At 33.9% G+C, this 15,108-nt stretch overlaps 1 protein-coding gene across 3 annotated transcripts in view; it reads right to left on the reverse strand.

Moving 5' to 3' along the window:
• Positions 1 to 15,108, reverse strand: part of USP34 (ubiquitin specific peptidase 34) — a 264,493-nt gene that overhangs the window by 206,582 nt on the left and 42,803 nt on the right. For all 3 annotated transcript variants that reach the window (XM_074287014.1, XM_074287013.1, XM_074287012.1), the window contains exon 2: positions 6,807 to 6,894. Coding sequence is in view for 2 of the 3 variants with exons in the window: in XM_074287013.1 (XP_074143114.1) it covers positions 6,807 to 6,894 (88 nt within the window). In the remaining variant the exon portion in view is untranslated. The remainder of the gene's footprint in view (positions 1 to 6,806; positions 6,895 to 15,108) is intronic.

Raw genomic sequence — 15,108 nt, forward strand, 5'->3', positions numbered from 1 at the left:
GATATTGAGCTGGAAATTGAGGGGAAGCCCAAAGATTGAGTTATAGTATACATACACACACCCCTATATCAAATGATGGACTTGTCTAGTGCACTGTCAGGAAGAAGGGAAATAGGAACTTAAAATGTAACCCAAAAAATTGTTTTTGAATTTAAAAAAAAAAAAAAAAGTAATGCCAAGGAGGTAGAATGAGAGTTAACATATATGCCCAATTCATCTAATACATATTCTCCACAACAACCTAGAAAACATGCTAGACTATTCTCATCAGGAAAACCAAGATAAAGTCATCATAACAGCCAAGAGCAGCTTCAGAAGAGAGAACTGTGGACACTGAGAGGGGGGCACTGGCCAGGAACACAGCAGCAGAAACATTTCAACATCCAAGAATTATAAGGAAACAAAGACCAAATAGCAGGATAATTGGTGCTAGATAAAAATGAAATCTTAGGGTACTCCTGAACCAGCAATTCTGTTATCTGTTATCCAATTCTGCAAAGGTGAAGAGAAGCGGTAGCAATAAAGAGAAGCCTGAGCGAAAGGGGCCCAAGTTGTATAAAGAGCAAGAAATAAGTTCCAAAAAGTTATGTGTATAATAATATGACAATATGTAATATAATAATGTAATAATAAAGTAAAATGTATTACTCTTGTAGGGCTGCGAAAAGACTTTTCCCTATTATCACCCTCTTTTAGAAGTTCCTAAACATTAAGGACTACAGACATGATTCATGAAAATAGCAGAAAGACATAAGAGAGTAGGGTCAGACATTCCTCCCAAAAAGGGAGCAAAGCCAACATTAACATGAGGTCCAAAGTCAAGTTCAAGTAAGCAGAATGATTTAGCAAACAAATGAATTATTTTATATTTTAAAAAAAAAAAAGGAAGCACAAAATACCAACACAGAAGACAATGACTAAAAAATATCTACAAAGCAAAGCCACAAAGAAAAAATGCAAAATGGAAATAAGGACAACAAAACAAGAATTCCCAGAAACATTAAAAAAGGTAAAGTTTAAAAAAAAAAAAAAAAAAAAAAAAAGCTTAGAAAAGGAGTATAAAACCTTACTGGGGAAAAAAAAAAAAAAAACAACCTTGAAAATCAGAACTAGCCAAACAGAAGATAATGATGTAATGAATGTGTTATCAGCTAAAAAATAATAAAGTAAAATAAAACAAAGCCAAAAAATGGAATGAAATACAAAATAACTCATAAAAAAACTCAGAAATAAAGTTGAGCTAATTTAAGAATTAATGGAACATCTGAAATCCATGAACAAACATAAAAAGAGCTTATACATACTATTTCAAGAAGTTATAAAAGGAAAACACCCAAATATCTTAGAATCAGAGGACAAGGTAGAAATTGAATAAATCAAACATCACTTCCTGAAACAAACTCCATATTGAAAACTCCTAGGAATACTGTAGCCAAAATCTGGAATTCCTAGTTCAAAGAGAAAATACTAAAAGCAGCCAGAAAGAAAAATTCAAGTACTAAGGAACCAAGATCATGATCACTCAAGATTTAGCAGCTAATAATATATAAAGAACTGAAGGACATGAAATATCATATTCCAAGACAAAAGAATTATAAGAGTAAGAGCCATAGTGAATTCATAGTGAATTCACAGAGTGATTCATAGTGAATCCATGAAACATGAACTCTTAACACTTTTAACAATCTCAGATTTTAAAGGAAATAAAAATGATGGGTAGTATTTATATAGTATTTAAAGAAACTTCATTATCTTAAACATAACAACGCTGTGAGTTAATGCTTTTCTAGTGGCAATGCTGAGAGTGGTGAGAATCCCCTTCTGGTAAGTGCAGGTTCAACTTGAAAGAATTAACGAACCCAAAATATTACAGGCAAAAAAGGAAGTTTAATGGCATTGAGAAGAGGGTCTCTTCACAGTGGGCAGGAGTCCTAGCAGGCAGCTATGCCAAGGAGAGAGTTTCCTTGACAAGGCAAAATCCTGCTTTGGACATTAAGCAAAAAATATGTGGTTTAGAAATGTCCTTTATAGAAGTCTGAGGCTAAAACTTCTAGTTGAAAAGAAAGCCAATGCCCCCAGGCCTAGATACTTATCAATATCAGGCCCAGATCTCCAAATGAATATCACTTTGAAGATTTCCTAAATGAAGATATGGCAGCCAAGGGGGGGGGGGGGGGGGAGGAGGAGGGGAAAAGGGAGAAGGAGGGTGATTTGCCTTAGAAAAAGGCCAGCCTGGGAAATATGCCTTCTTTTAGACTCTCTGGAGTCTGGGAGCCCAGGAATCAAAGAGGCAGTGATTATTTTGCAGATTAAAGGGGACCCAGTTTCTTCTCTCCCCTAATGCTAGTACCCAAGTCCTTAGCTATGTTAAATCTAGAGATGCAACAAAAGCCACCACTGATAAACATTAATAAATAGGGAAGAGGGAGGCTTCTGCAAATAATATTCCATGAGCAATCCTATTATCTTCATCATCACACAACAGACTGAAAGATATGTTATTTAAATTTTTTAATGATAAGCTTTTGATTTGAGAGCAAAATACTACTTTAAATTTTGTACTAAGTACAAAATACTATTCCTCAATCACACAACAAAATTTTAAGATATAATATTATATGCAATGTTATTTTCAATAACCACTAAGAAGTAATATTAAACAAAATGTAAAACAGAAAGTTGGACATACATTAAGTGTTAACTATTGCCATGGAACAGATGCAGGCAGAGTAAAAATTCAAGAAAGACCTGCACTATGTGAAGGATATTATTCTGGTTATATCTCTGGTGAGAGGTTTTGGCATATCAAAAATCAGTATGATGGACAATCTAAGAAGCTAGATCCAAAATTATACAGAATGAGGAAAGTGGGTGGACTGCCTACCAACAATTAGAGAGCTCTTTAGCGATGACTCCATCTCTCAATCACTGATAATTTTCTCAGATAGCCTCAGTGCCTGGAATGCTCTTTCTCTTGTATTATGACTACTGACTTCCTTGGCTTCTTTTAAGTCCCCAGTAAATCCCATGACTTATAGGAAAACTTCCTCAACCCCTCATTTCCAGTGCTTTCTCTATTTTAATTATTTCCTATTTTGGGGGGGAGGGAGGGCAGAGGAAAAGAGGGGAGTGCATCTCCAGTTATCCTGATCTATATCTGGCCATTGGATCCAGATGGCTTTAGAGGACATAGTGAGTCAAGGTGACCTTGCCCAGTCCTTCCTTACTTAAATCCAATTCACTTGCATGTCATGGCATCCCCTTCCTTTTCAAGAAGAACAAACTACAATTTGTCCTGTACGTAGCTTGCTTTGTATATGTTTCCATGTTGTCTCTCCCATTAGATTCCAAGCTCCTTGAGGACAAAAGACTATCTTTTGCCTCTTTTTGTATCTCCAGTAATTAGCACAATGTCTGACACACATTAAATGTCTAATAATTGATCAACTGTTCTTAATTTATTTCTCTCAGAAAAACAAGGTCATAACGATCTTTGACATATATATATAAACAAATAAAATATATGAATATCCTACTAGAGTTGTTATATGGCTTTAAGAAACACTACAAATCATAAAGAATTCAGATAAGTAGCATAAAGAGGGTAGTCAAGAGGCGGGAAAATGTGGGAACAAGTTACAATGCACAATAAGTAAGTGGCTCAGTGGAAAGAGTCAAGAGATCTAAGTTCAAATATGAAATAAAGAGTTACTAGCTGTGCCCTGAGCAAATCACTTCTCTCTTCCTCAGTTTCCTCAACTATAAAATGGGGATCAAAATATGGCAACTTATTTCATAGGGCTGTAAAAAGATCAAATGAGATAATGTTTGTAAAGCATAGCACTTGGCAAAGTAGGCATTAAATAAATATTTGTTCCCTTCTCCCTATCCCAACTATCAATAAGAAACTATAAAGAACAAGAGTAAAGTACGTCATAAGAAATATATGGTCAGAAAAGATAACCACTGCTTAAAAGTATCATAAGTAAAAAACTGGAAGAGATCTTAAAATCTACTTAGTTTGGGGGTCCTTAACCTGGAGTCTTGAAAATTTTAAAACTGATAAACATGTATGTGTGCGTGTGTGTGTGTGTGTGTGCGCGCACGCTTGCATATGCATGTGTATGTGTTTTAACTAAAAACATATAACCCAGCTGGAAACTCAGAGGTGATACACAGGCTCAGTTTTAGTTTAGATCTAGTACTCTGTTTTTAATGTGAATCAGTTTGTCCCAACTTAGGCAATATGGTCCCCACCCCATTCTCACCTTCAGGGGCTCACCATATTAATACCAAACTTAATGTGGATATATATAATCAGCACAATCCACTGAACTCCAAACACCCAAGTACAAGAAATTCAAAAACCTCATCTCTTCAATAGCTAGGATTATAAGCATGCACCCTCACACTCAGAAAATGCATTTCACTATAATTGGCTTCTTTGTAATGCCATGTATTTTGTTTTATGCATTTAAAATTATTCTGAGGTCAAAAGAAGGAATATATATATGAACGCAGATACATGTGCATGTAAATTGGATACAGTAATACATTTCATTCAGAAAAATTTTATTTCTTTTTTTATATTAAAGACCAGTTATTGAATTGAGAGACAGCCTATATATTGTTCAGTTTCTAAAAGGCATTTTTGATGGATGAGATTACTTAAACTCCTGGGGTACAAGCTTTTCCATTCTGGGTAGGAGAACCTGCCCAACAAGTCTGTTTGGTCTTAAACAGGAGTAATATTAGTCTAAGACTAAATAATCAGAGTCAAATAGTCCAGGATCTCATTGGAATAGATCCACTTTTCATTATAATGTTCATTTTTCTTATTGTTAACCAGAGTTGATTGTCACCCTCAGGAACACCTACTCTTCCAAAGGCATATAAATACTGAGTAGGTTCCATGAGGAGTCTTTGACATTAGAAAGTACTACTGGCCCTTTAAATAATCATGACTAGCATGATTAATAAAATAATTAAACAGAAAATTATGTCTCTCAAACTTTTCATACATCACAACTCAACAGAGAAAAGGGAAGAAGTATGAAACAGAGGAAGGGACTTTTGCTGTTCAGTCATTTTTCAAGGTTTTCCAACTCTTCATGACTTCAGTTTGGGTCAATGGAGTGAATTGTTAATTTCCTTCTCCAGCTCATTTTACATAGGAAAAAATTGAAGCAAACAGGATGAAGTGACTTGCCCAGGGTTACATAGTCAATAAGTGACTAAGGCTAGATTTTTAACTCAGGAAGATGTGTTTTGTTTTATTTTGAGGGGACAGGGTTATATATATATATTTTTTATATTGTCAACTCTGAAAAATGGTTGTAATATATTTGAAAAACTGTCTATTATTTGTAATTATTCAAACTGCTCACTGCCACAAAAGCTGAACTCTTTAACACTAATTTTTTTTTTTTAAATAAATGTCACAAATTCAAGCATCACAATTTAAATAAACCCAAGGACTATAGAAAAGTATATAGCATATATTTTTGTTGTTCAATCATGTCCAATTCTTTGGATCCCCTCTGGGGTTTTCTTGGCAAAAATACTGGATTGGTTTAACATTATCTCCATTTTAACAATGAGGACAGTGAGACAAACAGGGGGAGGAGACTTGCCCAGGGTCACATTGATTACAGTTAAGTAGCTGAGACTAGAACAGAATTGAGGAAGAGTGTTACTTCTTGACTCCAAACCCAGCAATTCTATCCACTGTGCTATCTAAATGGCCATGTAATATGTTAAAGTATCTTGTAAAATACTACCAAAAATGAACTGTCAAGAATTCTTATCAATTATACTTCAAAGATCTCTCTCCCATTAGTCTCACTACCTCTAGCCCTCGTTCAAACTCTCAACACTCTCCTTAACTATTATACAAAAACCCCACACTTGATCTCCCTTCTTCAAGTCTACCTTCTCTCTAATGTTTGACAAAGCCAAATAAAAATCCCAATGTACAAGTCTAATAAACACTTCTACAGAAGAAATTTCAGTTGCTCCTAGGAACAAATGTTAACTCCGGTTTGGTATTTAAAGACCTTCGTAATCTGGCTCCAATATGATATTGTTCCTCCTTGTGAATTCTAGCTAAATTCTAATTGTCCCCCCAGACCTAGAATTTATTTCCTCCTCACCTCTGTCTGCTGGAATTTCTAGCTCCTTTCAGGTTTCATATAAAGTTCTACCACCCACAAAACACATTTCCTAATTCTCCAACTACTAGCATGTTATACTCCTTCCAAGCCTCAAAAATTACGTGGTACAAATTTTATAATTACTTATCAGTACACATTGCCCTCTCATAGAATATAATAAGCTCCTTAGGACAGGAACTTTATTGTTTCTGTCTTTGTATTCTTAGGCCATAGCACAGTGCCTGCTAACTAATTATTAAATGCTGTTTAACTGAAGATATATAAAAGCCATCATTAAAAGGCTGATATCCTGTCCCCCAAAATGGGTTCATCATATATGAAAATAAAAAACAAACAAACAGACAACTCAAGTGTTACATTGGTACCTCAAAGAAAATAAAAAAGCAAAAGGTACTCTAATGTAGTAAATGAATTTTCTAGTTTTAAGTATTTCTATAAAGACATAAATAAGAACTGGACAAGACTGAAAGGCCTAAAGGGATCACAATTTGTGCAACCATTCTAATGAAATTCTTTAATCGACCTATAAGTATTTATTTACATTGATATATAAAAAAAGGAAAAAAAAAAAAAAACCAGGAAGACTTCAAAATTTTCCATAAAAAAGCTGCCACAAAAGATGTTTCAAGATACCTTTGTGTCCAGGAGTTGATATAAGCAAATATTTTGAGAGTATGTTCCTTTCTGAGTTGCAGTCCATCACCACCTTCAATGTCTGATACTAAAGGGAAAAAAAAGGGGTGGGGGGAGAGAGAAGAAAATACATATTTAGAAGTAATAATTGATGTTTCAAAAATCTCAGGTCAAAAATAAAAGTACCTCAGCGAATGTTCTTACTTTTAGCATCAAAACAAAATTATTTTCTAGAACTTCACCTAAACCTTTAACTTAAAGCACACTGAATATTCCTGGAATTTCCTTTACAATTTACGGAACACTTTTCTTACAAATCTATGAGATCAATTCCTCCTTGTAATCCCATTTTGTAAATTTTAAGAAAGTAACTCTCAGAGAAGTGAAGGGATTTGACCAAATATCAATGGAACCTTTTGGCTAAATGTCTTTCTCCAGCTATTACTTTGAAAATAGTATCACAATCAATCACATACAGATATAAAAAAAGTAAGATCACTTAAGTTAACAGATCTCTGGATTTCTTATGTGGTTAAGTACAGCTACTACATTACTAAAACACTTTGAGGTCCTCAGTTTTGAAGAGTGTAAAGAGATCCTAAGATGATGAAGTCTGAAAAGTACTAGACTAGGTTTCTTTTTCTAAAAGTTTATCTTGGCATGGAGTTGATATTAAGTTCATGAATACTTTATCACCTCAAAAAAAAACAACCCCATCATTAAAAACAAAAACTTTTGTCAAAGTGCAACAAAAATAATCTAGCCTCAAAACAAACTATCAGTGCCACTATGAACAAGCAAAAAAGGCAAATAAATTTATTTTTTTATTATAGCTTTTTATTTACAATATATATCCATGGGTAATTTTTCAGCATTGACAATTGAAAAACCTTTTGTTCCAATTTTTTCCCTCCTTCCCCCCAACCCCTCCCCTAGATGGGATGTTGACCAATACATGTTAAATATGTTAAAGTATATGTTAAATACAATATATGTATACATGTCCATACAGTTATTTTGCTGTACAAAAAGAATTTAACTTTGAAATAGTGAACAATTAACCTGTGAAGGAAATCCAAAATGTAGGCGGGCAAAAATAGAGGGATTGGGAATTCTATGTAGTGGTTCTTACTCATTTCCCAGAGTTCTTTCGCTGGGTATAGCTGGTTCAATTCATTACTGCTCTATTGAAACTGATTTGGTTCATCTCATTGTTGAAGAGGGCCACGTCCATCAGAATTGATCATCATATAGTATTGTTGCTGAAGTATATAATGATCTCCTGATCCTGCTCATTTCACTTAGCATCAGTTCATGTAAATCCCTCCAGGCCTTTCTGAAATCATCCTGTTGCTTATTTCTTATAGAACAATAATATTCCATAATATTCATATATCACAATTTATTCAGCCATTCTCCAATTGGTGGGCATCCACTCAGTTTCCAGTTTCTGGCCACTACAAAGAGGGCTAGGGCAAATAAATTTAAAACAAAAATGTATAGAGAAGCTTTAAGGGAATTTATTTTCAGGAGCATATAAAATTCTTTTAAAAACACTAACATTTTTGTATAATTTGTGTATGCCTTGCACATAGCACTTATATTTCTATTGGCTGAGCACACAGCAATATTTACTTAAAAGAAAAAAAATAAGTGAATAATTTAAACTATTAACGTCAAACATATTTTACTAAACTTTAATCTAAAAAATATGAATGAAACCTCAAAACCTAAGTGCAATCTATTTTATCCTCAGACAATGACTAGCTATGTGACCCTAAGCAAATCACTTAATCCTGTTTGCCTCAATTTCCATATCTGAAAAATGACCTGGAAAAAGAAATGGCAAACCAACCCAGTATCTCTTCCAAGAAAATCCCAAATAGGATCACAAAGAATAGGACACCAAAATGTCCTATTGGACTCAATGACAACTGTACTACAACTCCTTTTTTTTTTTTTTTTGGTCTAGACTTGTGATTTTATTGATGCAGGGAACTCTGAAGAAATTTCCTCTACCAATACAAATCAACAACTATTAAGCAACATGAATTTAGTCTTAGAGATCTGCAAAGGACACAGAGAATTTAAATGACTTGCCCAGCCTATAGTCAGTATGCATCACAGTAGAAATTTGAAGTCAGTTCTCAATGTGGCATCACATTGCCTGACTAGCTAAAACTTACAATATTTATACATTAAGGAAAGGAAAACAGAGGTAATGAGGCAAAATTACAGCTCCTTCACATGTTCTCATAAGCAAAATGTTACCTAATATAGTTTTCATCTGAGGATGTATGTCATTATTCTTTCAATAAGCTGCCTTTAGCTAAGAGGAAAGGAATATATTCAAGAAAAAAGTGCTAGGACCACAGACAAATCACCAAACCCCTGAATCCTTAGTTTTTTTTTTTCTTTTTCTGCAAAATGGATCTACAACAACTAATTCACACTTGTAAAGGATATAAATTTCAAATCATCAACAAGCACCAACTGTATACCAACTATATACCAGGTACTAAGTTAACAAAAACAATAGAAAAGTTCTAACTTTTAAGGCATGTATGTATATTAAGGACAGAAACAACAAGAATCAATAACAGATATGATAGGAAAGTAAAGAAAATTGAGGAGTCAAAGGTAACTTTGAAATTACCAACTTGGTTGACTGGTACTGCCCTCAACAGAAATAAAAAAGTTAATAATAATAACAGCAACATTTATATATTACCTATTACCTACTGTTGCCAGGCACTGTGTAAGGTGCTTCTAATCTCACTTGATCCTCATAAGAACCTTGAGGTCAGCTCAATGATTTTCCCTTTTTTTATAGATGTGAAAACTGAGGCAGAGATTAAGTGACTTGTCCAGGATCATACAAGTAGTAAGAGAAGTAGGTTTAGAGGGAAAAATTATAAGTACTGTTTGTGGCATGCTGAGTTTGAAATTTACATGAATAGGCAATATACAAATATATACATAGATATAATAATTCTGGACATGGTTATAAATAAGATTGCCTAATAGAGAGTGTAAAAAGTGAAGAGAATCCAGACAGAGTACATTCACAGTTGAGGGGTAGAAATAATGATCCGGGAAAAGTGCCTAAGTAAGATACAAAGGACTAAACAGGCTCACCTTGCAGATGTATTTCAAGCAAGGATGATCAGAGAGGATTTCAAAGAGGAGTCAGCTTCTAAGATGGATCTAGAAGAAAAAATGGCTTTCTGGATGCAATTATGTGTTTATGTCTGCTCTCTATCTCAGAGTATATTATCATTTTATGTAGAATATAAGTTGAAGATGAAATCTCAATCTTCAATACAAGTAGTAATACCCAATAATTTCAAGAGAGTGAAAAATGCTAGCAACTGAGGACTCAGGAATCAGTCACTCAATAATTATTAAGCACCAGCTATATACCAGGATACAGCAAAACACAAAAGAAAGCCTCTGTCCTCAAGGAGAGATGAGGAAGAAGAGCATTCCAGGTATGGTGTGGGGAGGGGGGTAAGAGAATAGGGAAGGGCAGCAGTATAGGTAGGGAAGAGAAAGAGGCAGCAACAACCAGAGAAAATACACAGGTCCCAAGAGATGCCAAAGGCAGAAAATCAAAAAGTATATGGTAGAGAGGTAAGGGAGTGCTGTTATGAATGGCTCTGAACAACAGAGGATTTTAAATTTGATTGTGGGGAAATAAAGAACTTAATGAGTAGGGAGAGGGGCTTGGTCAGATCTCTGTTTTCTAAAAAGTTCTTTGGTGACTTAATAAAATATATTAGAATGAAGAGAGACTTCAAGTAGACAAACCTACCAGTAGTTACTGCAATAATCCAATAGTGAGGTGTTAAGGGCCTGCACCACAGTGGGAGCAGTATCAGGTATATAGGAAGAGAAAATATTTAAGATGTTGCAGAAGTCAAATTGCTAAAGGCTCTAAATGGCAGGCAAATAAATAAGTTTGGATTTTACTTGGCAAGAATTAAGGAGTCCCAAATATTCTCTGGGGTGATATGCCCAAATTTATGTGAATAAAAAAAATTCTTCTGATAAAATCAAGGAGAGGAATAATAGGATAGATGGAAGAAAGACCTATTAATAAGGTACTTGAAATGAAGGCAGGTGGTAACTAAAACCTAAATTATTAAGGAATCTCCAAAAGCCTGAGAGTGGGGAGAAGGAAATATGATATACCCTCTCTAGGACCCCAGAGAGAAGACTATTAATGGAAAATACATATTGAATTGAAGGGAAAATAAAATCAGATAACCAAACTTTATATTAGACTATGTGTTAATTACTTTAATAAGCAGATGAGAAGTCTACTATCATATAGCTAATACAAAATCTGTCATAGAATCACAAAAAGATTGGATTCAAGTCCCATCTCTGATCCAAATGGACTGTGCAGACCCACTTTCCCAATAGCACAAGTAGAAGTGCTGAGCAGCTCCATCCAAATTGACATTAGTAGGGGAAGTTTCATAGAAGGTAGTTCCCTGAACAAATGGTTCTCCAAAAAGTCTTTTTTTTTTTTTTTTTTTGCTAGACACTTTAACAGGATCTTTTCTAAACTATTTTCATAATAATATACTAAAATGCTGGTTGCTTAAAAATAAATCTCACTTTTCCAATGTATTGGAGTGAAAGCAGATTGAAAGCAAAAGTAAATAATAGAACCTAACTGTTTTGTTGATGTTATCAAAATATATAAAAGGAATGTCATGCTAGATGCCCATCCAATTGGGAAATGGCTAAATAAATACAGTATATGAAAGTAATGGAATATTATTGTTTATAAAAAATGATGAACGAGCTGATTTTAGAAAAGTCTTAGAAAGATTTATATGAACAGATGCTGAGCAAAACAAACAGAACTAGGAATAAATTGCACATACAAGAACAGCAAGATTGTGCGATCAACTATGAGAGTTGTTTCTTCTCAGCAGTTCAGTGATCCAAAGCAATCCCAAAAATCTTTGGATAGAAAACACACCATCTGTAGCCAGAGAGAAAACTATGGAAACTGAATATAAATCAATACACGCTGTTTTTTTTCTTCTGTTCTGATTTTTCTCTCCCAACAAGATTCATAAAGCAATGTATGTTTTTAAAAATGAATGTATATGTATAAGCAGACAACAAAAAGTAAATGAAAAAAAAAAGAAAGAAATGCTACCTTTAACACTAAATTTTTTATTTTCCAATTTTTTTCATTAAAAAATTATGTTGACATGTAATGGACATAGTAATTTTTAGCAAATAAATGTTTAAAATTTGTGACTTTTAATTTCAATCTTGAGAAATGATTGCTATAACCCACCATCAACAAAAGCTCTTTAGGGTTCTTATTAATTTTTATGAGTAACTTGAGAATTGCTGCCCTAAACTCATGGAATCACAGGAGAATTGATATAGGCAGGCAGTCTGTCTATCCCAAAGTATGAAGACAAAACTCAGATCAGCCAATCTGGACTTTTGATAACAACACTGGTAAACAGTTGTCAAAGCACACGCACACGCACACACACGTTTATAGTTAATAATAAAAAAGTTAGTCATTCAACTATGGATTCTAGATTCTTTCAGATTTAACAGACAAAAATAAAGACCAGCAGTCAATAAGGTCACTTTTCCCAGTGTTAATATTTTCTTGTCTAATTCTTAGATAAGTTTGGCAATGGAATCGTGGCTGGTTAACACGTAATAGGTTAAATATGATGGGTCCCTATGTCGATTTATGATATGACTTCAGCTGCATTCACTACTAAGCAATTATGTTAGGTATAAAACAGCATCACAGGATTAAAGATCTAGACCAAGAAGACACTATGGAATCATCTAGCCCAAATCTCTAATTTCACATATGAGGAATGAGACTCAGAATAGTTAAAGTCATAAAGGCCTAATGGTTATCATTATACCAGTATTTAAATCTACAACCACTAATTCCAACCTTAACACACTGTTTCTACTATATGAGGGGTTTTCAAACTATGTATGGCCCGCTGGCCAGCCAGGCTGAGGACATTTATGCGAGCCACAGGGTTATGGCAAATGGGCTGAGGGGTGGAGACAGTGTGAGTTCTTGTTTTTACTATAGACAGTCTGAGGGACAGTGAAGTGGCCCCCTATTTAAAAAGTTTGAGGACCACTGTTTATACTATACTGTTAATTTTTTGAACTAACAAAAATAAAATTGCAGTAGACAACAGCAGAAGTAAGAGAAGAACAGAGATACACCATCAGGAAGAAAAAACTATATTTAGGGAATTCTTGACAAAGAGAGGAATGTGATCACAGGAATCAGTAAGAAATTTTAGTAACCAATATCAACATTTCCCTCTAGAATGTCTTTCCCCTAATACCTCCCCCCCCATCCAAAGAGACTAGATACATGTCCCTAAGAGGAAAAACTGGGTCCATCTTCAACTGTAAAAAAATAGCACAACTGAATTATTTTTAAATATTCATCCCATTTTAATGTTGTTGTTTTTTTTAAATGTTCTTTTACCAAAGAACATAACAACACATTAATAGTCCTTATCTAAACTGAGAACAGATCCAGTCCCAGCATAGAAAACCAGTAAGAGACCTCTGTCCTCCTGCAAAAGTATCTTGGGACAGTCAGTCTCCCCTGGCCCTGAGAACAGACCTCAAATTTTAAAATTGGGGGAGAGATAAAAATTAAAATAAAATAAAATAAAATAGAGGAAAAAAGCAAAAAAAAGCCCTGATCATAGAAAGCTAATATGGCAGCAAAGATCAAAACACTAACTCCTTTTATTTGTTTTCTTATTGCAGGAGGGCAGCAATGGCAAAAAGTCCACGTGTGAAGCTTCAAAAAGGAATATGATTTTATCTCAAGCTCAAAGGGTTCTCTTGGAATAGCTTGAAAAAGATTTTAGAAATCAAGAGAGGTAGAAGGAAAAATGGGAAAATAAATGGTAGCTATACATAATTGTGGGGGTGGGGAGTCAGCTACTTAAAAGAGCAGCACAAAGATTACCTAAGGAAAACAACTTTAAAAATTAGATTTGGCAAAATGGAAAACAAAAAACACCCCTCAAAACAACTTCCTTTCAAAGCAAATTTGGCAGAATGGAAAAGGAGGTTAAAAAGCCAAATGAAGAAAATAATCCATTAAAAATTAGAATTGGACAAATGGAAGCAAATGACTGAGACAAGAATCAAAGAATCAAACACAAAAAAAATTTTCAACGAAAAAAACAGAAGGAAATATAAAATATCTCATTGGGAAAACAATCTGGAAAATCGATCCTGGAGAGATAATTTAAGTATGATTGTATTACCTGAAAGTTATGATTAAAAAAAAAAAAAAAAAAGTCTGGAGAACATATTTCAAAAAATTATCAAGGAAAACTGCCTTCAGATCCTAAAACCTGAGGGTAAAAGAAAACTCAAATTTTTAAAAAATGTTTAAAAATTGTTTTAACACAAATCTGGTCTCAGACACTTAACACTTCCTAGCTGTGTGACCCTGGGCAAGTCACTTAACCCCAGCCTCAGGGGGAAAAAAATTGTTTTAACATATAATTGGGGGGGAGTGGGGATTGAGAATAAAATATTATTTAAGTATTGACTCCAGCAATTGTCTATTTTCATGAAATTGTTGCAACCACAGATTTAAAGCTAGAAGGGGCTATAATCCATCTAGCTTACAGAAAAGAAAGTGAGGCCAAATGAGATTAAATGACTGGCCAAAAATTACATGGTTTTATTTATTTCCATAAATCTCCATTTTAAATTATTGCAATCTACTTCAATGTCTTTTCTATCCCATTCCCAAGTTTTAGCATCAATATTAGTCCTCTTTTTTCTGATTTTCATATTCTCTTCTATTTTTTATTCATTTCAATCAAAACTGCATAATGTGACCATACACAGAAAATGAAATACATTCAAGAATGACTTTCAATACAGTAAAAAGTCTTTTTTTTTCCTTTTTAAAACATAAATTAGTTCCATTTTCTGTGATGTTTGTCTCCCATTTCTTCTTTCAAAGAATATATTTGGGATGCAGAGGTATAAAGTTTCTATAAAGTTTATAAGCCTTTATGTTCTCAAATTCCCTATTTCCAAACCATATTTCTTCAAGTTTTTTGTATTGTTGGGTTGTTTTTTTTGTTTTTGTTTTTGTTTTTTTGCTATCACATTCTATTAAAACTTTTGTACTGAAGTCACTAAATGTGTTGTTTCAATTTCTAGGATTTTATTTTATTCGTTACAAAATTTCTCTACCTCTTCATTTTCTGTAATAGTTGGTTGTTATCCTTCATAG

The sequence above is a fragment of the Sminthopsis crassicaudata genome, chromosome 2, assembly GCF_048593235.1.
Source record: "Sminthopsis crassicaudata isolate SCR6 chromosome 2, ASM4859323v1, whole genome shotgun sequence".
NCBI lineage: Eukaryota > Metazoa > Chordata > Mammalia > Dasyuromorphia > Dasyuridae > Sminthopsis > Sminthopsis crassicaudata.